Source organism: Engystomops pustulosus, chromosome 2 (genome assembly GCF_040894005.1).
Source record: "Engystomops pustulosus chromosome 2, aEngPut4.maternal, whole genome shotgun sequence".
NCBI lineage: Eukaryota > Metazoa > Chordata > Amphibia > Anura > Leptodactylidae > Engystomops > Engystomops pustulosus.
The window spans coordinates 262,316,800-262,344,087 of NC_092412.1; the positions used below are offsets into that span (position 1 = coordinate 262,316,800).

The window sequence follows — 27,288 nt, forward strand, 5'->3', positions numbered from 1 at the left end:
GGTCCTATGGTTCTGCTGCTCACTCTGGAGGGAGGGGGAGGTGATCATCATCCATGGTTGCTGATGTCTCTATGTGATCACTGTAGCTGAAGGACAAGGCGGGTAGCGATGGGCGGCCTCATTACACTCGCTGTGGAGCATATTTTCTCTTTACCCCCTGTTGGAAAAGTCCCTGAATATCTTTAGTGTCCTTGGACTTGTGTGGTCCTATAGACTTCTCTTCATCTCCTCGCTGTTTTCAGGGTGGCGTATGTCACCTCGGAGCCGTCTGTATCGCTGACCGGACATGACTGGGGCAGGATAGAGGCCGGCGTCTTCACAGGAGCGTATAGCACCTCTTCCTCCCTGCTCCTCGTCTCCTTCATCGTCCGCGCTCCCTTTGGCTGCGGGAATATGGTGGAATAATGCAGCTCTGTATCCTCCTCCTCCTCCTCCTCCTCCTGAAAGAAAAACCAAAAGAAGAATGGAAAATCAACACCAGAGATCAGAAGCGACCATGACTGGTTATAGGGTATATGTGACCTTATCCTCCAGATCCAGACTCCTCTGTCCTCCTCCTCCTCCAGACTCCTCCCCCAGACTCCTCTGTCCTCTTTCTCCTCCAGACTCCTCTGTCCTCCTCCTCCTCCAGACTCCTCTGTCCTCCTCCTCCTCCAGACTCCTCTGTCCTCCTCCTCCCCAGACTCCTCTGTCTTCCTGCTCCTCCAGACTCCTCTGTCCTCCTCCTCCTCCAGACTCCTCTGTCCTCCTCCTCCTCCAGACTCCTCTGTCCTCCTCCCCCTCCAGACTCCTCTGTCCTCCTCCTCCTCCAGACTCCTCTGTCCTCCTCCTCCTCCAGACTCCTCTGTCCTCCTCCTCCAGACCCCTCTGTCCTCCTCCAGACTCCTCTGTCCTCCTCCTCCTCCAGACTCCTCTGTCCTCCTCCTCCTCCAGACTCCTCTGTCCTCCTCCTCCAGACTCCTCTGTCCTCCTCCTTCTCCTCCAGACTCCTCTGTCCTCCTCCTCCTCCAGACTCCTCTGTCCTCCTCCTCCAGACTCCTCTGTCCTCCTCCTCCAGACTCCTCTGTCCTCCTCCTCCTCCAGACTCCTCTGTCCTTCTCCTCCAGACTCCTCTGTCCTCATCCTCCTCCAGACTCCTCCCCCAGACTCCTCTGTCCTCTTTTTCCTCCAGACTCCTCTGTCCTCCTCCTCCTCCAGACTCCTCTGTCCTCCTCCTCCTCCAGACTCCTCTGTCCTCCTCCTCCTCCAGACTCCTCTGTCCTCCTCCTCCTCCAGACTCCTCTGTCCTCCTCCTCCCCCAGACCCCTCTGTCCTCCTCCTCCTCCTCCAGACTCCTCTGTCCTCCTCCTCCTCCAGACTCCTCTGTCCTCCTCCTCCTCCAGACCCCTCTGTTCTCCTCCTCCTCCAGACTCCTCTGTCCTCTTTCTCCTTCAGACTCCTCTGTCCTCCTCCTCCTCCAGACTCCTCTGTCCTCCTCCTCCTCCAGACTCCTCTGTCCTCCTCCTCCTCCAGACTCCTCTGTCCTCCTGCTCCTCCAGACTCCTCTGTCCTCCTCCTCCTCCAGACTCCTCTGTCCTCCTCCTCCTCCAGACTCCTCTGTCCTCCTCCTCCTCCAGACTCCTCTGTCCTCCTCCTTCTCCTCCAGACTCCTCTGTCCTCCTCCTCCTCCAGACTCCTCTGTCCTCCTCCTCCTCCAGACTCCTCTGTCCTCCTCCTCCTCCAGACTCCTCTGTCCTCCTCCTCCTCCAGACTCCTCTGTCCTCCTCCTCCTCCAGACCCCTCTGTCCTCCTCCTCCTCCTCCTCCAGACTCCTCTGTCCTCCTCCTCCTCCTCCAGACTCCTCTGTCCTCCTCCTCCTCCTCCAGACTCCTCTGTCCTCCTCCTCCTCCTCCAGACTCCTCTGTCCTCCTCCTCCTCCAGACTCCTCTGTCCTCCTCCTCCTCCAGACTCCTCTGTCCTCCTCCTCCTCCAGACTCCTCCCCCAGACTCCTCTGTCCTCTTTCTCCTCCAGACTCCTCTGTCCTCCTCCTCCTCCAGACTCCTCTGTCCTCCTCCTCCTCCAGACTCCTCTGTCCTCCTCCTCCCCAGACTCCTCTGTCTTCCTGCTCCTCCAGACTCCTCTGTCCTCCTCCTCCTCCAGACTCCTCTGTCCTCCTCCTCCTCCAGACTCCTCTGTCCTCCTCCCCCTCCAGACTCCTCTGTCCTCCTCCTCCTCCAGACTCCTCTGTCCTCCTCCTCCTCCAGACTCCTCTGTCCTCCTCCTCCAGACCCCTCTGTCCTCCTCCAGACTCCTCTGTCCTCCTCCTCCTCCAGACTCCTCTGTCCTCCTCCTCCTCCAGACTCCTCTGTCCTCCTCCTCCAGACTCCTCTGTCCTCCTCCTTCTCCTCCAGACTCCTCTGTCCTCCTCCTCCTCCAGACTCCTCTGTCCTCCTCCTCCAGACTCCTCTGTCCTCCTCCTCCAGACTCCTCTGTCCTCCTCCTCCTCCAGACTCCTCTGTCCTTCTCCTCCAGACTCCTCTGTCCTCATCCTCCTCCAGACTCCTCCCCCAGACTCCTCTGTCCTCTTTTTCCTCCAGACTCCTCTGTCCTCCTCCTCCTCCAGACTCCTCTGTCCTCCTCCTCCTCCAGACTCCTCTGTCCTCCTCCTCCTCCAGACTCCTCTGTCCTCCTCCTCCTCCAGACTCCTCTGTCCTCCTCCTCCCCCAGACCCCTCTGTCCTCCTCCTCCTCCTCCAGACTCCTCTGTCCTCCTCCTCCTCCAGACTCCTCTGTCCTCCTCCTCCTCCAGACCCCTCTGTTCTCCTCCTCCTCCAGACTCCTCTGTCCTCTTTCTCCTTCAGACTCCTCTGTCCTCCTCCTCCTCCAGACTCCTCTGTCCTCCTCCTCCTCCAGACTCCTCTGTCCTCCTCCTCCTCCAGACTCCTCTGTCCTCCTGCTCCTCCAGACTCCTCTGTCCTCCTCCTCCTCCAGACTCCTCTGTCCTCCTCCTCCTCCAGACTCCTCTGTCCTCCTCCTCCTCCAGACTCCTCTGTCCTCCTCCTTCTCCTCCAGACTCCTCTGTCCTCCTCCTCCTCCAGACTCCTCTGTCCTCCTCCTCCTCCAGACTCCTCTGTCCTCCTCCTCCTCCAGACTCCTCTGTCCTCCTCCTCCTCCAGACTCCTCTGTCCTCCTCCTCCTCCAGACCCCTCTGTCCTCCTCCTCCTCCTCCAGACTCCTCTGTCCTCCTCCTCCTCCAGACTCCTCTGTCCTCCTCCTCCTCCAGACTCCTCTGTCCTCCTCCTCCTCCAGACCCCTCTGTCCTCCTCCTCCTCCTCCAGACTCCTCTGTCCTCCTCCTCCTCCAGACTCCTCTGTCCTCCTCCTCCTCCAGACTCCTCTGTCCTCCTCCTCCAGACTCCTCCCCCAGACTCCTCTGTTCTCTTTCTCCTCCAGACTCCTATGTTCTCCTCCTCCTCCAGACTCCTCTGTCCTCCTCCTCCTCCAGACTCCTCTGCCCTCCTCCTCCTCCAGACTCCTCTGTCCTCCTCCTCCTCCAGACTCCTCTCTCCTCCTCCTCCTCCAGACTCCTCTGTCCTCCTCCTCCTCTTCCAGACTCCTCTGTCCTCCTCCTCCTCCAGACTCCTCTGTCCTCCTTCTCCTCCAGACCCCTCTGTTCTCCTCCTCCTCCAGACTCCTCTGTCCTCCTCCTCCTCCAGACTCCTCTGTCCTCCTCCTCCTCCAGACCCCTCTGTCCTCCTCCTCCAGACCCCTCTGTCCTCCTCCTCCAGACTCCTCTGTCCTCCTGTTCTCATGTATCCCATGTGGAGCAGGATTTAGACTCTGTAGGGGACAGGTACTTGCTGACCTTCCTCATCTTCCTCCTCCTCTTCTTTTTGTCATGTTTCTGGGCCCCTGATGAGATATAATGGAGACTGGTCACAATCTTCTCCTCATCTTTATAGAGAGGTTGTAATGAGTATCCGATCTTCTTACCAGGATTGGACACGGATCGGAACCTCCAGCAGAAGAAACTAATCGGCAGCAATAGGATAAGGAAGAGTCCATACAGGAAGTAGTGGGGCTTCTTATCTATAACACAGGACAGGGTCACCATTGTGTCCTCCGCGCCCCAACATCTTACACCTATAAACCCCATGTCCTGGCTGCATGTCCCCTCCACTTGTATAAGCCAAAGTCATGTATCTGTGATATTTCTCACCTGTTCTCTCCTCACATTGGACCAGTAGCCGGGTCCCGAGCCCCCGGTGGCCGTGTAGCTTAGAGTCCAGGACGGTGCAGAGATATAACCCGGAGTCATTAGCGATGACGGGGAAGATGATGAGGGTCCCGGAGATGATGGAGACTCTTGTGCTGTTCTCCAGTAGATGATCGGGGTCTGTAGAGTTCAGATTCCAGTGATAGTAGAGGATCTGCAGGTCCTCACCTTCTTTCACCGCACAGGACATGACCGCACTCTGACCCTCTACGATATTCAGGACTGGGGGGTCCTGGACGATTGTGACCGCTGAGGATCCTGTGGAGATAACAGAACTGCTAGAACTGACTCCATCCACATCCTGAGGACCATCTATAACCAAAAGAGGGAGTCTATAGTCACAGAACGCAGAGTCCTCCAAGATGTCTGTAACAACCTCCCTGCCGAGTGCCTGCATTCCCACAGGATCTACACTACAAGGTGCAGGGGGTGCGGAAAGTATTCAGACCTCTTTAAATGTTTCACTCTTTGTTTCAAATGCAGCAAATTGATAAGGTTCAAAAGCTTCTTTATTTTCCTCAGTAATGTGCCCTCTGCCCCCCCAGTAATGTGCCCTCTGCCCTACCAGTAATGTGCCCTCTGCCCCGCCAGTAATGTGCCCTCTGCCCCCCCCAGTAATGTGCCCTCTGCTCCCCCCAGTAATGTGCCCTGTGCTCCCCCCCAGGAATGTGCCCTCTGCCCCCCCCAGTAATGTGCCCTCTGCCCCCCCCCAGTAATGTGCCCTCTGCTCCTCCCCAGTAATGTGCCCTCTGCCTCCCCCAGTAATGTGCCCTCTGCCCCCCAGTAATGTGCCCTCTGCCCCCCCAGTAATTTGCCCTCTGCCCCCCCCCCCCTCCAGTAATGTGCGCTCTGCCTCCCCCCAGTAATGTGCCCTCTGCCTCCCCCAGTAATGTGCCCTCTGCCTCCCCCAGTAATGTGCCCTCTGCCCCACCAGTAATGTGCACTCTTCCCCCCCTAGCAATGTGCCCTCTGCCACCCTCCAGTAATGTGCCCTCTGCCCCACCAGTAATGTGCCCTCTGCCCCGCCAGTAATGTACCCTCTGCCCCCCCAGTAATGTGCCCTCTGCCCCCCCCAGTAATGTGCCCTCTGCCCCCCCCAGTAATGTGCCCTCTGCTCCCCCCCAGTAATGTGCCCTCTGCCTCCCCCAGTAATGTGCCCTCTGCCCCCCAGTAATGTGCCCTCTGCCCCCCCAGTAATTTGCCCTCTGCCCCCCCCCCTCCAGTAATGTGCACTCTGCCTCCCCCCAGTAATGTGCCCTCTGCCTCCCCCAGTAATGTGCCCTCTGCCTCCCCCAGTAATGTGCCCTCTGCCCCACCAGTAATGTGCACTCTGCCCCCCCCCGGTAATGTGCCCTCTGCCCCCCTGGGAATGTGCTCTCTGCCCCTCCCCCAGTAATGTGCCCTCTGCCCCCCCAGTAATGTGCACTCTGCCCCCCCCAGTAATGTGCACTCTGCCCCCCCCAGTAATGTGCCCTCTGCCCCCCCTCCAGTAATGTGCCCTCTGCCCCCCAGTAATGTGCCCTCTGCCCCCCCAGTAATGTGCCCTCTGCCCCCCCCAGTAATGTGCCCTCTGCCCCCCCAGCAATGTGCCCTCTGCCCCCCCCCAGTAATGTGCCCTCTGCCCCCCCAGTAATGTGCCCTCTGCCCCCCCAGTAATGTGCCCTCTGCCCCCCCTCCAGCAATGTGCCCTGTGCCCCCCCCAGTAATGTGCCCTCTGCCGCCCCCAGTAATGTGCCCTCTGCCCCCCCCAGTAATGTGCCCTCTGCCCCCTCCCAGTAATGTGCCCTCTGCCCCCCCCCCCCCCCCAGTAAATGAGGAGAGAGGGAGAGGACACTGCTCAGAGGAGAGAGGAGAGGGGCAAAAGAGAGAGGGAGAGGACACTGCTCAGAGGAGAAAGGAGAGGGGCAGAGGAGAGACGGAGAGGACACTGCTCAGAGGTGAAAGGAGAGGGGCAGAGGAGAGAGGGAGAGGACACTGCTCAGAGGAGAAAGGAGAGGGGCGGAGGAGAGAGGGAGAGAACAATGCTCAGAGGAGAAAGGAGAGGGGCAGAGGAGAGAGGGAGAGGACACTGCTCAGAGGAGAAAGGAGAGAGGCAGAGGAGAGAGGGAGAGGACACTGCTCAGAGGAGAAAGGAGAGGGGCAGAGGAGAGAGGGAGAGGACAATGCTCAGAGGAGAAAGGAGAGGGGCAGAGGAGAGAGGGAGAGGACACTGCTCAGAGGAGAAAGGAGAGGCAGAGGAGAGAGGGAGAGGATACTGCTCAGAGGTGAAAGGAGAGGGGCAGAAGAGGGAGAGGACACTGCTCAGAGGAGAAAAGAGAGGAACAGAGGAGAGAGGGAGAGGACACTGCTCAGAGGAGAGGGGCAGAGGAGAGAGGCAGAGGACACTGCTCAGAGGAGAGAGGAGAGAGGTAGAGGAAAGAGGGAGAGGACGCTGCTCAGAGGAAAGAGGCGAGGGGCAGAGGAGAGAGGGAGAGGACACTGCTCAGAAAAGAAAGGAAGAGGGGCAGAAGAGAGAGGGAGAGGACGCTGCTCAGAGGAAAGAGGCGAGGGGCAGAGGAGAGAGGGAGAGGATACTGCTCAGAGGAGAAAGGAAAGGGGCAGAGGAGAGAGGGAGAGGACGCTGCTCAGAGGAAAGAGGCGAGGGGCAGAGGAGAGAGGGAGAGGACACTGCTCAGAGGAGAAAGGAGAGGGGCAGAAGAGAGAGGGAGAGGACGCTGCTCAGAGGAAAGAGGCGAGGGGCAGAGGAGAGAGGGAGAGGACACTGCTCAGAGGAGAAAGGAGAGGGGCAGAGCAGAGAGGGAGAGGATACTGCTCAGAGCAGAAAGGAGAGGGGCAGAGAAGAGAGGGAGAGGACACTGCTCAGAGGAGAAAGGAGAGGGGCAGAGGAGAGAGGGAGAGGACACTGCTCAGAGGTGAAATGCTGGGAGAGGCAGAGGAGAGAGGGAGAGGACACTGCTCAGAGGAGAAAGGAGAGGGACAGAGGAGAGAGTGAGAGGACACTGCTCAGAGGAGAAAGGAGAGGGGCAGAGGAGAAAGGAGAGGACACTGCTCAAAGGAGAAAGGAGAGGGGCAGAGGAGAGAGGGAAAGGACACTGCTCAGAGGAGAAAGGAGAGGGGCAAAGGAGAAAGGAAAGGACACTGCTCAGAGGAGAAAGGAGAGGGGCAGAGGAGAAATGCCGGGAGAGGACACTGCTCAGAGGAGAAAGGAGAAGGGCAGAGGAGAGAGGGAGAGGACACTGCTCAGAGGAGAAAGGAGAGGGGCAGAGGAGAGAGGGAGAGGACACTGCTCAGAGGAGAAAGGAGAGGGGCAGAGAAGAAAGGGAGAGGACACTGCTCAGAGGAGAAAGGAGAGGGGCAGAGGAGAGAGGGAGATGACACTGCTCAGAGGAGAGAGGAGAGGGGCAGAGGAGAAAGGGAGAGGACACTGCTCAGAGGAGAGAGGAGAGGGGCAGAGGAGAGAGGAAGAGGATACTGCTCAGAGGTGAAAGGAGAGGGGTAGAGGAGAGAGGGAGAGGACATTGCTCAGAGGAGAAAGGAGAGAGGCAGGGGAGAGATGGAGAGGACACTGTTTAGAGGGGAGAGGAGAGGGGCAGAGGAGAGAGGGAGAGGACACTGCTCAGAGGAGAAAGGAGAGAGGCAGGGGAGAGATGGAGAGGACACTGCTCAGAGGAGAGAGGAAAGGGGTAGAGGAGAGAGGGAGAGGACATTGCTCAGAGGAGAAAGGAGAGAGGCAGGGGAGAGATGGAGAGGACACTGTTTAGAGGGGAGAGGAGAGGGGCAGAGGAGAGAGGGAGAGGACACTGCTCAGAGGAGAAAGGAGAGAGGCAGGGGAGAGATGGAGAGGACACTGCTCAGAGGAGAGAGGAAAGGGGTAGAGGAGAGAGGGAGAGGACATTGCTCAGAGGAGAAAGGAGAGGGGCAGAGGAGAAAGGAGAGGACACTGCTCAGAGGAGAAATGCCGGGAGAGGCAGAGGAGAGAGTGAGAGGACACTGCTCAGAGGAGAGAGGAGAGGGGTAGAGGAGAGAGGGAGAGGACACTGCTCAGAGGAGAAAGGAGAGAGGCAGAGAAGAGAGGGAGAGGAAACTGCTCAGAGGAGAAAGGAGAGGGGCAGAGGAGAGAGGGAGAGGACACTACTCAGAGGAGAAAGGAGAGGACACAGCTCAGAGGAGAAATGCCGGGAGAGGCAGAGGAGAGAGGGAGAGGAAACTGCTCAGAGGAGAAAGGAGAAGGGCAGAGGAGAGAGGGAGAGGACACTGCTCAGAGGAGAAAGGAGAGGGGCAGAGGAGAGAGGGAGAGGACACTGCTCAGAGGAGAAAGGAGAGGGGCAGAGGAGAGAGGGAGAGGACAATGCTCAGAGGAGAAAGGAGAGGGGCAGAGGAGAGAGGGAGAGGACACTGCTCAGAGGAGAAAGGAGAGGGGCAGAGGAGATAGGGAGATGACACTGCTCAGAGGAGAGAGGAGAGGGGCAGAGGAGAAAGGGAGAGGACACTGCTCAGAGGAGAGAGGAGAGGGGCAGAGGAGAGAGGGAGAGGACACTGCTCAGAGGAGAGAGGAGAGGGGCAGAGGAGAGAGGGAGAGGACACTGCTCAGAGGAGAAAGGAGAGGCAGAGGAGAGATGGAGAGGACACTGTTTAGAGGGGAGAGGAGAGGGGCAGAGGAGAGAGGCAGAGGACACTGCTCAGAGGAGAGAGGAGAGGGGCAGAGGAGAGAGGGAGAGGACACTGCTCAGAGGCGAGGGGCAGAGAAGAGAGGGAGAGGACACTGCTCAGAGGAGAAAGGAGAGGGGCAGAGGAGAGAGGGAGAGGACACTGCTCAGAGGAGAGAGGAAAGGGGTAGAGGAGAGAGGGAGAGGACATTGCTCAGAGGAGAAAGGAGAGGGGCAGAGGAGAAAGGAGAGGACACGGCTCAGAGGAGAAATGCCGGGAGAGGCAGAGGAGAGAGGGAGAGGAAACTGCTCAGAGGAGAAAGGAGAGGGGCAGAGGAGAGAGGGAAAGGACACTGCTCAGAGGAGAAAGGAGAGGGGCAGAGGAGAGAGGGAAAGGACACTGCTCAGAGGAGAAAGGAGAGGGGCAGAGGAGAGAGGGAGAGGACACTACTCAGAGGAGATAGGGAGAGGAAACTGCTCAGAGGAGAAAGGAGAGGGGCAGAGGAGAGAGGGAGAGGACACTGCTCAGAGGAGAAAGGAGAGGGGCAGTGGAGAAAGGAGAGGACACTGCTCAGAGGAGAAAGGAGAGGGGCAGAGGAGAGAGGGACAGGAAACTGCTCACAGGAGAAAGGAGAGGGGCAGAGGAGAGAAAGGACACTGCTCAGAGGAGAAAGGAGAGGGGCAGAGGAGAGGGTGAGAGGACACTGCTCAGAGGAGAAAGGAGAGGGGCAGAGGAGAGAGGGAGAGGAAACTGCTCAGAGGAGAAAGGAGAGGGGCAGAGGAGAGAGGGAAAGGACACTGCTCAGAGGAGAAAGGAGAGGGGCAGAGGAGAGAGGGAGAGGACACTGCTCAGAGGAGAGGGGCAGAGGAGAGAGGGAGAGGACACTGCTCAGAGGAGAAAGGAGAGGGGCAGAGGAGAGAGGGAGAGGACAATGCTCAGAGGAGAAAGGAGAGGGGCAGAGGAGAGAGGGAGAGCACACTGCTCAGAGGAGAAAGGAGAGGGGCAGAGGAGAGAGTGAGAGGACACTGCTCAGAGGAGAGAGGAGAGGGGTAGAGGAGAGAGGGAGAGGACACTGCTCAGAGGAGAAAGGAGAGAGGCAGAGAAGAGAGGGAGAGGACACTGCTCAGAGGAGAAAGGAGAGGGGCAGAGGAGAGAGGGAGAGGACACTGCTCAGAGGAGAAAGGAGAGGGGCAGAGGAGAGGGGGAGAGGATACTGCTCAGAGGAGAAAGGAGAGGGGCAGAGGAGAGAGGAAAAGGACACTGCTCAGAGGAGAAAGGAGAGGGGCAGAGGAGAGAGGGAAAGGACACTGCTCAGAGGAGAAAGGAGAGAGGCAGAGGAGAGAGGGAGAGGACACTGCTCAGAGGAGAAAGGAGAGGGGCAGAGGAGAGAGGGAGAGGACACTGCTCAGAGGAGAGGGGCAGAGGAGAGAGGCAGAGGACACTGCTCAGAGGAGAGAGGAGAGGGGCAGAGGAGAGAGGGAGAGGACACTGCTCAGAGGAGAGGGGCAGAGGAGAGAGGGAGAGGAAACTGCTCACAGGAGAAAGGAGAGGGGCAGAGGAGGGAAAGGACACTGCTCAGAGGAGAAAGGAGAGGGGCAGAGGAGAGGGGGAGAGGACACTGCTCAGAGGAGAAAGGAGAGGGGCAGAGGAGAGAGGGAGAGGAAACTGCTCAGAGGAGAAAGGAGAGAGGCAGAGGAGAGAGGGAGAGGACACTGCTCAGAGGAGAGGGGCAGAGGAGAGAGGGAGAGGACACTGCTCAGAGGAGAAAAGAGAGGGGCAGAGGAGAGAGGGAGAGGACACTGCTCAGAGGAGAGGGGCAGAGGAGAGAGGGAGAGGACACTGCTCAGAGGAGAAAGGAGAGGGGCAGAGGAGAGAGGGAGAGGACAATGCTCAGAGGAGAAAGGAGAGGGGCAGAGGAGAGAGGGAGAGGACAATGCTCAGAGGAGAAAGGAGAGGGGCAGAGGAGAGAGGGAGAGGACACTGCTCAGAGGAGAGGGGCAGAGGAGAGAGGGAGAGGACAATGCTCAGAGGAGAAAGGAGAGGGGCAGAGGAGAGAGTGAGAGGACAATGCTCAGAGGAGAAAGGAGAGGGGCAGAGGAGAGAGGGAGAGGACAATGCTCAGAGAAGAAAGGAGAGGGGCAGAGGAGAGAGTGAGAGGACACTGCTCAGAGGAGAAAGGAGAGGGGCAGAGGAGAGAGGGAGAGGACACTGCTCAGAGGAGAGGGGCAGAGGAGAGAGGGAGAGGACACTGCTCGGAGGAGAAAGGATAGGGGCAGAGGAGAGAGGGTGAGGACAATGCTCAGAGGAGAAAGGAGAGGGGCAGAGGAGAGAGGGAGAGGACAATGCTCAGAGGAGAAAGGAGAAGGGCAGAGGAGAGAGTGAGAGGACACTGCTCAGAGGAGAAAGGAGAGGGGCAGAGGAGAGAGGGAGAGGACACTGCTCAGAGGAGAGAGGAGAGGGGCAGAGGAGAGAGGGAGAGGACACTGCTCAGAGGAGAAAGGAGAGAAGCAGAGGAGAGAGGGAGAGGACACTGCTCAGAGGAGAAAGGAGAGGGGCAGAGGAGAGAGGGAGAGGACACTGCTCAGAGGAGAGGGGCAGAGGAGAGAGGGAGAGGACACTGCTCAGAGGAGAAAGTAGAGGGGCAGAGGAGAGAGGGAGAGGACACTGCTCAGAGGAGAAAGGAGAGAGGCAGAGGAGAGAGGGAGAGGACACTGCTCAGAGGAGAAAGGAGAGGGGCAGAGGAGAGAGGAAGAGGACACTGCTCAGAGGAGAGAGGCAGAGGACACTGCTCAGAGGAGAGAGGAGAGGGGCAGAGGAGAGAGGGAGATGACACTGCTCAGAGGAGAGGGGCAGAGGAGAGAGGGAGAGGACACTGCTCAGAGGAGAAAGGAGAGAGGCAGAGGAGAGAGGGAGAGGACACTGCTCAGAGGAGAAAGGAGAGGGGCAGAGGAGAGAGGGAGAGGACACTGCTCAGAGGAGAGAGGAGAGGGGCAGAGGAGAGAGGGAGAGGACACTGCTCAGAGGAGAAAGGAGAGGGGCAGAGGAGAGAGGGAGAGGACACTGCTCAGAGGAGAAAGGAGAGAGGCAGAGGAGAGAGGGAGAGGACACTGCTCAGATGAGAAAGGAGAGGGGCAGAGGAGAGAGGAAGAGACACTGCTCAGAGGAGAGGGGCAGAGGAGAGAGGCAGAGGACACTGCTCAGAGGAGAGAGGAGAGGGGCAGAGGAGAGAGGGAGAGGACACTGCTCAGAGGAGAAAGGAGAGGGGCAGAGGAGAGAGGGAGAGGACACTGCTCAGAGGAGAAAGAACAGGGGCAGAGGAGAGAGGAAGAGGACACTGCTCAGAGGAGAAAGGAGAGGGGAAGAGGAGAGAGTGAGAGGACACTGCTCAGAGGAGAAAGGAGAGGGGCAGAGGAGAGTGGGAGAGGACACTGCTCAGAGGAGAGGGGCAGAGGAGAGAGGGAGAGGACACTGCTCAGAGGAGAAAGGAGAGGGGCAGAGGGGAGAGGGAGAGGACAATGCTCAGAGGAGAAAGGAGAGGGGCAGAGGAGAGAGGGAGAGGACAATGCTCAGAGGAGAAAGGAGAGGGGCAGAGGAGAGAGTGAGAGGACACTGCTCAGAGGAGAAAGGAGAGGGGCAGAGGAGAGAGGGAGAGGACACTGCTCAGAGGAGAGAGGAGAGGGGCAGAGGAGAGAGGGAGAGGACACTGCTCAGAGGAGAAAGGAGAGAGGCAGAGGAGAGAGGGAGAGGACACTGCTCAGAGGAGAAAGGAGAGGGGCAGAGGAGAGAGGGAGAGGACACTGCTCAGAGGAGAGGGGCAGAGGAGAGAGGGAGAGGACACTGCTCAGAGGAGAAAGGAGAGGGGCAGAGGAGAGAGGGAGAGGACAATGCTCAGAGGAGAAAGGAGAGGGGCAGAGGAGAGAGGGAGAGGACAATGCTCAGAGGAGAAAGGAGAGGGGCAGAGGAGAGAGTGAGAGGACACTGCTCAGAGGAGAAAGGAGAGGGGCAGAGGAGAGAGGGAGAGGACACTGCTCAGAGAAGAGAGGAGAGGGGCAGAGGAGAGAGGGAGAGGACACTGCTCAGAGGAGAAAGGAGAGAGGCAGAGGAGAGAGGGAGAGGACACTGCTCAGAGGAGAAAGGAGAGGGGCAGAGGAGAGAGGGAGAGGACACTGCTCAGAGGAGAGGGGCAGAGGAGAGAGGGAGAGGACACTGCTCAGAGGAGAAAGGAGAGGGGCAGAGGAGAGAGGGAGAGGACACTGCTCAGAGGAGAAAGGAGAGAGGCAGAGGAGAGAGGGAGAGGACACTGCTCAGATGAGAAAGGAGAGGGGCAGAGGAGAGAGGAAGAGACACTGCTCAGAGAAGAGGGGCAGAGGAGAGAGGCAGAGGACACTGCTCAGAGGAGAGAGGAGAGGGGCAGAGGAGAGAGGGAGAGGACACTGCTCAGAGGCGAGGGGCAGAGGAGAGAGGGAGAGGACACTGCTCAGAGGAGAAAGGAGAGGGGCAGAGGAGAGAGGGAGAGGACACTGCTCAGAGGAGAAAGAACAGGGGCAGAGGAGAGAGGGAGAGGACACTGCTCAGAGGAGAAAGGAGAGGGGCAGAGGAGAGAGGGAGAGGACACTGCTCAGAGGAGAAAGGAGAGAGGCAGAGGAGAGAGGGAGAGGACACTGCTCAGAGGAGAAATGACAGGGGCAGAGGAGAGTGGGAGAGGACAATGCTCAGAGAAGAAAGGAGAGGGGCAGAGGAGGGAGAGGACACTGCTCAGAGGAGAAAGGAGAGGACACTGCTCAGAGGAGAAAGGAGAGGGGCAGAGGAGAAAGGAGAGGACACTGCTCAGAGGAGAGGGGCAGAGGAGAGAGGGAGAGGACACTGCTCAGAGGAGAAAGGAGAGAGGCAGAGGAGAGAGGGAGAGGACACTGCTCAGAGGAGAAAGGAGAGGGGCAGAGGAGAGAGGGAGAGGACACTGCTCAGAGGAGAGGGGCAGAGGAGAGAGGGAGAGGACACTGCTCAGAGGAGAAAGGAGAGGGGCAGAGGAGAGAGGGAGAGGACACTGCTCAGAGGAGAAAGGAGAGGGGCAGAGGAGAGAGGGAGAGGACACTGCTCAGAGGAGAAAGGAGAAGGGCAGAGGAGAGAGGGAGAGGACACTGCTCATAGGAGAAAGGAGAGGGGCAGAGGAGAGAGGGAGATGACACTGCTCAGAGGAGAGAGGAGAGGGGCAGAGGAGAAAGGGAGAGGACACTGCTCAGAGGAGAGAGGAGAGGGGCAGAGGAGAGAGGGAGAGGACACTGCTCAGAGGAGAAAGGAGAGGCAGAGGAGAGATGGAGAGGACACTGTTTAGAGGGGAGAGGAGAGGGGCAGATGAGAGAGGGAGAGGACAATGCTCAGAGGAGAAAGGAGAGGGGCAGAGGAGAGAGGGAGAGGACACTGCTCAGAGGCGAAAGGAGAGGCAGAGGAGAGATGGAGAGGACACTGCTCAGAGGAGAAAGAACAGGGGCAGAGGAGAGAGGGAGAGGACACTGCTCAGAGGAGAAAGGAGAGGGGCAGAGGAGGGAGAGGACACTGCTCAGAGGAGAAAGGAGAGGACACTGCTCAGAGGAGAAAGGAGAGGGGCAGAGGAGAAAGGAGAGGACACTGCTCAGAGGAGAGGGGCAGAGGAGAGAGGGAGAGGACACTGCTCAGAGGAGAAAGGAGAGAGGCAGAGGAGAGAGGGAGAGGACACTGCTCAGAGGAGAAAGGAGAGGGGCAGAGGAGAGAGGGAGAGGACACTGCTCAGAGGAGAAAGGAGAGAGGCAGAGGAGAGAGGGAGAGGACACTGCTCAGAGGAGAGGGGCAGAGGAGAGAGGGAGAGGACACTGCTCAGAGGAGAAAGGAGAGGGGCAGAGGAGAGAGGGAGAGGACACTGCTCAGAGGAGAAACGAGAGGGGCAGAGGAGAGAGGGAGAGGACACTGCTCAGAGGAGAAAGGAGAGGGGCAGAGGAGAGAGGGAGAGGACACTGCTCAGAGGAGAAACGAGAGGGGCAGAGGAGAGAGGGAGAGGACACTGCTCAGAGGAGAAAGGAGAAGGGCAGAGGAGAGAGGGAGAGGACACTGCTCAGAGGAGAGAGGAGAGGGGCAGAGGAGAGAGGGAGAGGACACTGCTCAGAGGAGAAAGTAGAGGGGCAGAGGAGAGATGGAGAGGACACTGTTTAGAGGGGAGAGGAGAGGGGCAGAGGAGAGAGGGAGAGGACATTGCTCAGAGGAGACAGCACCCCCCTACATACAGCACCCCCCTACATACAGCACCCCCCTACATACAGCACCCCCCCTACATACAGCACCCCCCCTACATACAGCACCCCCCTACATACAGCACCCCCCTACATACAGCACCCCCCCTAAATACAGCACCCCCCCCTACATACAGCACACCCCCTACATACAGCACCCCCCCTACATACAGCACCCCCCCTACATACAGCACCCCCCCTACATACAGCACCCCCCCCTACATACAGCACCCCCCCTACGTACAGCACCCCCCCTACATACAGCACTCCCCCTACATACAGCACCCCCCTACATACAGCACCCCCCCTACATACAGCACCCCCCCTACATACAGCACACCCCCTATATACAGCACCCCCCCTACATACAGCACCCCCCCTACATACAGCACCCCCCCTACATACAGCACCCCTACATACAGCACCCCCCCCTACATACAGCACCCCCCTACGTACAGCACCCCCCTACATACAGCACCCCCCCTACATACAGCACCCCCCCTACATACAGCACCCCCCTACATACAGCACCCCCCCTACATACAGCACCCCCCCCTACATACAGCACACCCCCTACATACAGCACCCCCCTACATACAGCACCCCCCCTACATACAGCACCCCCCCTACATACAGCACACCCCCTACATACAGCACCCCCCCTACATACAGCACCCCCCCTACATACAGCACCCCGCTACATACAGCACCCCCCCCGACATACAGCACCCCCCTACATACAGCACCCCCCCTACATACAGCACCCCCCCTACATACAGCACCTCCCATACATACAGCACCCCCCTACATACAGCACCCCCTACATACAGCACCCCCCTACATACAGCACCCTCCCCTACATACAGCACCCCCCCTACATACAGCACCCCCCCTACATACAGCACCCCCCTACATACAGCACCCCCCTACATACAGAAACCCCCTACATACAGCACCCCCCTACATACAGCACCCCCCCCTACATACAGCACCCCCCATACATACAGCACCCCCCTACATACAGCACCCCCCTACATACAGCACACCCCCTACATACAGCACCCCCCTACATACAGCACACCCCCTACATACAGCACCCCCCTACATACAGCACCCCACCCCCTACATACAGCACCCCCCATACATACAGCACCCCCCTACATACAGCACCCCCCTACATACAGCACACCCCCTACATACAGCACCCCCCTACATACAGCACCCCCCCTACATACAGCACCCCCCTACATACAGCACCCCCCCTACATACAGCACCCCCCCTACATACAGCACCCCCCTACATACAGCACCCCCCCCCTACATACAGCACCCCCCATACATACAGCACCCCCCCTACATACAGCACCCCCCCTAAATACAGCACCCCCTTTACATACAGCACCCCCCCTACATACAGCACCCCCCTACATACAGCACACCCCCTACATACAGCACCCCCCCTACATACAGCACCCCCCTACATACAGCACCCCCCCTACATACAGCACACCCCTACATACAGCACCCCCCCTACATACAGCACCCCCCTTACATACAGCACCCCCCTACATACAGCACACCCCCTACATACAGCACCCCCCCCTACATACAGCAACCCCCCTACATACAGCCCCCCCCCCTACATACAGCACCCCCCCTACATACAGCACCCCCCTACATACAGCACCCCCCCTACATACAGCACCTCTACATACAGCACCCCCCTAAATACAGCACCCCCCCTACATACAGCACCCCCCTACATACAGCACCCCCCCTACATACAGCACCCCCCCTACATACAGCACCCCCCCCACATACAGCACCCCCCTACATACAGCACCCTCCTACATACAGCACCCCCCTACATACAGCACCCCCCCTACATACAGCACCCCCCTACATACAGCTTCCCCCCTACATACAGCACCCCTACATACAGCACCCCCCTTACATACAGCACCCCCCCTACATACAGCACCCCCCTACATACAGCACCCCCCCTACATACAGCACCCCCCTACATACAGCACCCCCCTACATACAGCACCCCCCCCTACATACAGCACTCCCTACATACAGCACCCCCCCTACATACAGCACCCCCCCTACATACAGCAGCACCCCTACATACAGCACCCCCCCACACATACAGCACCCCCCTACATACAGCACCCCCCTACATAAAGCACCCCCTACATACAGCACCCCCCCTACATACAGCACCCCCCCCACATACAGCACCCCCCCTACATACAGCACCCCCCCCTACATACAGCACACCCCCTACATACAGCAGCACCCCTACATACAGCACCCCCCCACACATACAGCACCCCCCTACATACAGCACCCCCCTACATAAAGCACCCCCCTACATACAGCACCCCCCCTACATACAGCACCCCACCTACATACAGCACCCCCCCCCACATACAGCACCCCCCCTACATACAGCACCCCCCCCCCCTACATACAGCACACCCCCTACATACAGCACCCCCCTACATACAGCACCCCCCTACATACAGCACCCCCCCTACATACAGCACCCCCCCTACATACAGCACACCCCCTACATACAGCACCCCCCTACATACAGCAGCACCCCTACATACAGCACCCCCCCACACATACAGCACCCCCCCTACATACAGCACCCCCCTACATACAGCACCCCCCCTACATACAGCACCCCCCCTACATACAGCACACCCCCTACATACAGCACCCCCCTACATACAGCACCCCCCTACATACAGCACCCCCCCTACATACAGCACCCCACCTACATACAGCACCCCCCCTACATACAGCACCCCCCCCTACATACAGCACACCCCCTACATACAGCACCCCCCTACATACAGCACCCCCCTACATACAGCACACCCCCTACATACAGCACCCCCCCCTACATACAGCACACCCCCTACATACAGCACCCCCCTACATACAGCACCCCCCCTACATACAGCACCCCCCCTACATACAGCACACCCCCTACATACAGCACCCCCCTACATACAGCAGCACCCCTACATACAGCACCCCCCCACACATACAGCACCCCCCTACATACAGCACCCCCCTACATACAGCACCCCCCTACATACAGCACCCCCCCCTACATACAGCACCCCACCTACATACAGCACCCCCCCTACATACAGCACCCCCCCCTACATACAGCACCCCCCTACATACAGCACCCCCCTACATACAGAACCCCCCCTACATACAGCACCCCCCCTACATACAGCACCCCCCCTACATACAGCACCCCCCCTACATACAGCACACCCCCTACATACAGCACCCCCCCCTACATACAGCACACCCCCTACCTACAGCACCCCCCCTACATACAGCACCCCCCCCTACATACAGCACCCCCCCTACATACAGCACCCCCCCTACATACAGCACACCCCCTACATACAGCACCCCCCCTACATACAGCAACCCTACATACAGCACCCCCCCTACATACAGCACCCCCCTACATACAGCATCCCCCCTACATACAGCACCCCCCTACATACAGCACCCCCCCTACATACAGCACCCCCCCTACATACAGCACACTCCCTACATACAGCACCCCCCCCTACATACAGCACCCCCCCTACATACAGCACCCCCCTACATACAGCACCCCCCCTACATACAGCACCCCCCCCTACATACAGCACCCCCCTACATACAGCACACCCCCTACATACAGCACCCCCCTACATACAGCACCCCCCCTACATACAGCACCCCCCTACATACAGCACCCCCCCTACATACAGCACCCCCCTACATACAGCACCCCCCCTACATACAGCACCCCCCCTACATACAGCACCCCCCTACATACAGCACACCCCTACATACAGCACCCCCCTACATACAGCACCCCCCCTACATACAGCACCCCCCCTACATACAGCACACCCCCTACATACAGCACCCCCCCTACATACAGCAGCACCCCTCTACATACAGCACCCCCTACATACAGCACCCCCTACATACAGCACCCCCCTACATACATACAGCACCCCCCCTACATACAGCACCCCCCCTACATACAGCACTCCCCTACATACAGCACCCCCCCCTACATACAGCACCCCCCCTACATACAGCACCCCCCCCTACATACAGCACACCCCCTACATACAGCACCCCCCCTACATACAGCACCTCCCCCCTACATACAGCACCCCCCTACATACAGCACCCCCCTTGTTAAGGAGGTCGCACTGGTTTCGGACGCCATCTTAGATACATTCTGTCTCTGTGCATCTTTCCCCTTCATGTGGGACACAATCTTCCTTCTTGCCTGCAATGCACTTGGCTCTATTCCAATTCACTACTCATCATAAGCGTCCATAACCACAATACTGTCAAAGGAACCTGTCCCCACAGACTCAAGAGGGTCTCACAACGGATGCCGACACCTCGATTTACTGACCCCAAAGAAACTAGACACCTGAGTCTTCCACAAAGGACCCAAGACTAAGTCACTGCCTGACTGGACTGACGCTAAACTAAGTCACTGTCCTCAGACTGACCCTGCAGGTCCACAAGGGACTCTACACTAGATCACTGCCTGACTGGACTGACGCTAGAATAAGTCACTGCCCTCAGACTGACCCTGCAGGTCCACAAGGGACTCTACACTAGATCACTGCCTGACTGGACTGACGCTAAACTAAGTCACTGTCCTCAGACTGACCCTGCAGGACCACAAGGGACTCTACACTAGATCACTGCCTGACTGGACTGACGCTAGAATAAGTCACTGTCCTCAGACTGACCCTGCAGGACCACAAGGGACTCTACACTAGATCACTGCCTGACTGGACTGACGCTAAACTAAGTCACTGCCCTCAGACTGACCCTGCAGGTCCACAAGGGACTCTTCACTAGATCACTGCCTGACTGGACTGACGCTAGAATAAGTCACTGCCCTCAGACTGACCCTGCAGGACCACAAGGGACTCTACACTAGATCACTGCCTGACTGGACTGACGCTAGAATAAGTCACTGTCCTCAGACTGACCCTGCAGGACCACAAGGGACTCTACACTAGATCACTGCCTGACTGGACTGACGCTAAACTAAGTCACTGTCCTCAGACTGACCCTGCAGGTCCACAAGGGACTCTTCACTAGATCACTGCCTGACTGGACTGACGCTAGAATAAGTCACTGCCCTCAGACTGACCCTGCAGGTCCACAAGGGACTCTACACTAGATCACTGCCTGACTGGACTGACGCTAGAATAAGTCACTGCCCTCAGACTGACCCTGCAGGTCCACAAGGGACTCTACACTAGATCACTGCCTGACTGGACTGACGCTAGAATAAGTCACTGCCCTCAGACTGACCCTGCAGGTCCACAAGGGACTCTTCACTAGATCACTGCCTGAATGGACTGACGCTAAACTAAGTCACTGCCCTCAGACTGACCCTGCAGGTCCACAAGGGACTCTTCACTAGATCACTGCCTGACTGGACTGACGCTAGAATAAGTCACTGCCCTCAGACTGACCCTGCAGGTCCACAAGGGACTCTTCACTAGATCACTGCCTGACTGGACTGACTCTCAGGTCACTGCCCTCAGACTGACCCTGCAGGACCACAAGGGACTCTACACTAGATCACTGCCTGACTGGACTGACGCTAGAATAAGTCACTGCCCTCAGACTGACCCTGCAGGTCCACAAGAGACTCTACACTAGATCACTGCCTGACTGGACTGACGCTAAACTAAGTCACTGTCCTCAGACTGACCCTGCAGGTCCACAAGGGACTCTACACTAGATCACTGCCTGACTGGACTGACGCTAGAATAAGTCACTGCCCTCAGACTGACCCTGCAGGACCACAAGGGACTCTTCACTAGATCACTGCCTGACTGGACTGACGCTAGAATAAGTCACTGCCCTCAGACTGACCCTGCAGGTCCACAAGGGACTCTACACTAGATCACTGCCTGACTGGACTGACGCTAGAATAAGTCACTGCCCTCAGACTGACCCTGCAGGTCCACAAGGGACTCTACACTAGATCACTGCCTGACTGGACTGACGCTAGAATAAGTCACTGCCCTCAGACTGACCCTGCAGGTCCACAAGGGACTCTACACTAGATCACTGCCTGACTGGACTGACGCTAGAATAAGTCACTGTCCTCAGACTGACCCTGCAGGACCACAAGGGACTCTACACTAGATCACTGCCTGACTGGACTGACGCTAGAATAAGTCACTGTCCTCAGACTGACCCTGCAGGTCCACAAGGGACTCTACACTAGATCACTGCCTGACTGGACTGACGCTAGAATAAGTCACTGCCCTCAGACTGACCCTGCAGGTCCACAAGGGACTCTACACTAGATCACTGCCTGACTGGACTGACGCTAAACTAAGTCACTGCCCTCAGACTGACCCTGCAGGTCCACAAGGGACTCTACACTAGATCACTGCCTGACTGGACTGACGCTAAACTAAGTCACTGCCCTCAGACTGACCCTGCAGGACCACAAGGGACTCTACACTAGATCACTGCCTGACTGGACTGACGCTAAACTAAGTCACTGTCCTCAGACTGACCCTGCAGGTCCACAAGGGACTCTACACTAGATCACTGCCTGACTGGACTGACGCTAAACTAAGTCACTGTCCTCAGACTGACCCTGCAGGTCCACAAGGGACTCTTCACTAGATCACTGCCTGACTGGACTGACTCTCAGGTCACTGCCCTCAGACTGACCCTGCAGGTCCACAAGGGACTCTACACTAGATCACTGCCTGACTGGACTGACTCTCAGGTCACTGCCCTCAGACTGACCCTGCAGGTCCACAAGGGACTCTACACTAGATCACTGCCTGACTGGACTGACGCTAGAATAAGTCACTGCCCTCAGACTGACCCTGCAGGTCCACAAGGGACTCTACACTAGATCACTGCCTGACTGGACTGACTCTCAGGTCACTGCCCTCAGACTGACCCTGCAGGACCACAAGGGACTCTACACTAGATCACTGCCTGACTGGACTGACGCTAGAATAAGTCACTGCCCTCAGACTGACCCTGCAGGTCCACAAGGGACTCTACACTAGATCACTGCCTGACTGGACTGACGCTAGAATAAGTCACTGCCCTCAGACTGACCCTGCAGGTCCACAAGGGACTCTTCACTAGATCACTGCCTGACTGGACTGACGCTAGAATAAGTCACTGCCCTCAGACTGACCCTGCAGGTCCACAAGGGACTCTACACTAGATCACTGCCTGACTGGACTGACTCTCAGGTCACTGTCCTCAGACTGACCCTGCAGGTCCACAAGGGACTCTACACTAGATCACTGCCTGACTGGACTGACTCTCAGGTCACTGTCCTCAGACTGACCCTGCAGGTCCACAAGGGACTCTACACTAGATCACTGCCTGACTGGACTGACTCTCAGGTCACTGTCCTCAGACTGACCCTGCAGGTCCACAAGGGACTCTACACTAGATCACTGCCTGACTGGACTGACTCTCAGGTCACTGTCCTCAGACTGACCCTGCAGGTCCACAAGGGACTCTACACTAGATCACTGCCTGACTGGACTGACTCTCAGGTCACTGTCCTCAGACTGACCCTGCAGGTCCACAAGGGACTCTACACTAGATCACTGCCTGACTGGACTGACTCTCAGGTCACTGTCCTCAGACTGACCCTGCAGGTCCACAAGGGACTCTACACTAGATCACTGCCTGACTGGACTGACTCTCAGGTCACTGTCCTCAGACTGACCCTGCAGGTCCACAAGGGACTCTACACTAGATCACTGCCTGACTGGACTGACTCTCAGGTCACTGTCCTCAGACTGACCCTGCAGGTCCACAAGGGACTCTACACTAGATCACTGCCTGACTGGACTGACGCTAGAATAAGTCACTGCCCTCAGACTGACCCTGCAGGACCACAAGGGACTCTACACTAGATCACTGCCTGACTGGACTGACTCTCAGGTCACTGCCCTCAGACTGACTCTCCAAGTCGCTCTCCTTCAGACTCGACTAGTTCTTAGTCATACGAGACCGCTCAGACTCCCGAAGAAAGTCTGTGGGCAACCCTTAATGACAAAACTGTATCATTGACACTATGACAATCACAACAGAATATCTCCCACTCTAGCAGTGCGGACCCCTAAGGGTTACTCTTCCCTGTCCCACAGCTCCAACCAGATAACACCACAGACTGTCTGACCATCCGTCTCTGTCCAGTCTCTGTCCATCACCTTACAAAGTGGTTCTTTGCCAAAAACTCTGAGCTTAGGTTACAGTGAACAACAGTGGCAAATACATAACACAGAGACAGTCTTACCCGGTCCGTCCAACCAGTGACACAGAAGTGACATATCAAGGTAGACAAGAAAAATTAATATCTTACCCTGAGAGCTCTCTGGTCAGTTCTGTTCACCGAGCCGGCGGGGACCCTTCACGGAGGCTGTCTCGGTGCTGTTGTTGTTTACTCCTAAGCCCACCCAGGAAAGGACGCCAAATATGAGTAGTGAATTGGAATAGAGCCAAGTGCATTGCAGGCAAGAAGGGAGATTGTGTCCCACATGGAGGGGAAAGATGCACAGAGACAGAAGGTTGTTGAGTTCAGTAGGACTGATGGAAAAGTGCAAGTTGACATGATCGGACATAAGGGCTGTTAGTTTTATTGTCTACCTTGATATGTCACTTCTGTGTCACTGGTTGGACGGACCGGGTAAGACTGTCTCTGTGTTATGTATTTGCCACTGTTGTTCACTGTAACCTAAGCTCAGAGTTTTTGGCAAAGAACCACTTTGTAAGATGGCGGACAGTAGTCAAGATGGCGTCCGAAACCAGTGCGACCTCCTTAACATTCCCCCCTTTGAGCTTTGCTGGCCTGTAACTCCATCCTGAGCGACCTCCTCAAGCTCCAGGTACCCACAGGTAGGCTAAGCCCGTACCTGCTGGACTTGTTACCTCTTCACCAGATCCCCTGGAGGCTGGTCACTCAGGGGTTACAGGCCCGCACACTCACATCACATCACTGAGTTCCCATAGTCCATAGGTTTGTAAACAGACAGCATCATCCTCCGCTCCGGGCACTTCTCCTGTCCTGGTTCTTACCGCCTGGACGGACATCTGGGACATGGTGGACTTGATGAGGGGGACCACACAGCACGCAATAAGTGACAAGAACAAAATCACAATCCCCAATATCACCCCCACTTACAGGAAACCCTTCCAATCCCCCACCCACAAAGTGAAGGACAAAGTGTCCACCCCAGAGTTTCTCTTGAGGCCCCCGTTGGATCGATTACCCATGCACTTGAAGAGATTGAAGGACTGTCCAGGGACCTCAAGAGAAACTCTGGGGTGGACACTTTGTCCTTCACTTTGTGGTTGGGGGATTGGAAGGGTTTCCTGTAAGTGGGGGTGATATTGGGGATTGTGATTTTGCTCTCGTCACTTATGGCGTGCTGTGTGGTCCCCCTCATCAAGTCCACCATGTCCCAGATGTCCGTCCAGGCGGTAAGCACCACGACAGGAGAAGTGCCCGGAGCGGAGGATGATGCTGTCTGTGTATAAACCTATGGACTATGGGATCTCAGTGATGTGATGTGAGTGTGCAGACCTGTAACCCCTGAGTGACCAGCCTCCAGGGGATCTGGTGAAGAGTTAACAAGTCCAGCAGGTACGGGCTTAGCCTACCTGTGGGTACCTGGAGCTTGAGGAGGTCGCTCAGGATGGAGTTACAGGCCAGCAAAGCTCAAAGGGGGGAATTGTTAAGGAGGTCGCACTGGTTTCGGACGCCATCTTGACTACTGTCCGCCATCTTAGATACAGCGGCCATGTTCCCTGACCATTGTCAAGTTAATGTCATGATTCAAACTTCATTTTATGTAACCTGTGACATGTAATGAGAAGCCAGTCCGTCCTTGATTATATTGTGATTCTGGAGCCACTTATCATCTCCTTCTCCGCATTAGTATAAACAATATCTGTGTACAAGGTCTCTGAGAACTGAGCACAATTAATTCACTTTTCTCCCAGAATGTGCTGATGACCAATAGCTTTGCAGTATACTATTCACGCCCCTTTGATGACTCTTCTGTCTGTTATATATTATGCATTTTGATTATTAAACGGGAGAAGATCCTGACTAAGAGATGGACGCGTATATCTTGGTCTTTATGTTCAATCATGGGTTAATTAGGACTCACCTTACAAAAGTCAAGAGGGCTGTTGGGGCCCTGCATAAAAATCCCTAACACCCCTACATACAGCAGCACCCCTCTACATACAGCAGCACCCCCCCTACATACAGCAGCACCCCTCTACATACAGTAGCACCCCTCTACATACAGCAGCACCCCCCCTACATACAGCAGCACCCCCCCTACATACAGCAGCACCCCCTACATACATACAGCAGCACCCCCCTACATACATACAGCAGCACCCCCACCCCTACATACAGCAGCACCCCCCTACATACATACAGCAGCACCCCCACCCCTACATACAGCAGCACCCCCCTACATACATACAGCAGCACCCCCACCCCTACATACAGCAGTACCCCCAACCCTACATACAGTAGCACCCCCCTACATACAGCAGCACCCCTCTACATACAGCACCCCCCCTACATACAGCACCCCCCTACAGACATAACCCCCCTACATACATACAGCATCCCCCCTACATACAGCACTCCCGCTACATCCAGCAGCACCCCACCTACATCCAGCAGCACCCCCCCTACATCCAGCGGCATCCCCCCCTACATACAGTAGCACCCCCCCTACATACAGCAGCACCCCTCTACATACAGCACCCCCCCCTACATACAGCACACCCCCTACATACAGCACCCCCCCTACATACAGCACCCCCCCCTACATACAGCACCCCCCCTACATACAGCACCCCCCCTACATACAGCACCCCCCTACATACAGCACCCCCCCTACATACAGCACCCCCCCTACATACAGCACCTCTACATACAGCACCCCCCTAAATACAGCACCCCCCTACAGACATACAGCATCCCCCCTACATACAGCACCCCCCCTACATACAGCACCTCTACATACAGCACCCCCCCTACATACAGCACCCCCCTACAGACATACAGCATCCCCCCTACATACAGCACCCCCCCCTACATCCAGCGGCACCCCCCCCCTACATACAGCAGCACCCCCCCTACATACAGCAGCACCCCCCTACATACAGCAGCACCCCCCCCCTACATCCAGCAGCACCCCCCCTACATCCAGCGGCACCCCCCCCTACATACAGCAGCACCCCCCCTACATACAGCAGCAACCCCCTACATACAGCAGCACCCCCCCTACATCCAGCAGCACCCCCCCTACATCCAGCGGCACCCCCCCCCCTACATACAGCAGCAACCCCCTACATACAGCAGCAACCCCCTACATACAGCAGCACCCCCCCTACATCCAGCAGCACCCCCCCTACATCCAGCGGCACCCCCCCCCCCTACATACAGCAGCACCCCCCCTACATACAGCAGCAACCCCTACATACATACAGCAGCACCCCCCTACATACATACAGCAGCACCCCCACCCCAACATATAGCACCCCCCCCTACATCCAGCAGCACCCCCCCTACATCCAGCGGCACCCCCCCCCCTACATACAGCAGCACCCCCCCTACATACAGCAGCACCCCCTACATACAGCAGCACCCCCCCCCTACATCCAGCAGCACCCCCCCTACATCCAGCGGCACCCCCCCCTACATACAGCAGCACCCCCCCTACATACAGCAGCACCCCCCTACATACAGCAGCACCCCCCCCTACATCCAGCAGCACCCCCCCTACATCCAGCAGCACCCCCCCTACATACAGCAGCACCCCCCCTACATACAGCAGCACCCCTACATACATACAGCAGCACCCCCCTACATACATACAGCAGCACCCCCACCCCTACATAAAGCAGCACCCCCACCCCTACATACAGCAGCACCCCGCCTACATACAACAGCACCCCCCTACATACAGCAGCACCCCCCCTAGATACAGCAGCACCCCCCCTACATACAGCAGCACCCCCA

The 27,288-nt window shown here is 57.3% G+C and overlaps 1 protein-coding gene across 1 annotated transcript in view; it reads right to left on the minus strand.

Moving 5' to 3' along the window:
• Positions 1 to 221: 221 nt before the first annotated feature.
• The window catches only part of LOC140117114 (uncharacterized), a 29,106-nt gene continuing 2,039 nt past the window's right edge, over positions 222 to 27,288 (minus strand). The window contains exons 2-5 of the mRNA XM_072133549.1: positions 4,198 to 4,512; positions 3,972 to 4,067; positions 3,844 to 3,890; positions 222 to 440 (exon numbers count right to left, since the gene is read on the minus strand). Coding sequence (XP_071989650.1) covers positions 222 to 440; positions 3,844 to 3,890; positions 3,972 to 4,067; positions 4,198 to 4,512 — 677 coding nt within the window. The remainder of the gene's footprint in view (positions 441 to 3,843; positions 3,891 to 3,971; positions 4,068 to 4,197; positions 4,513 to 27,288) is intronic.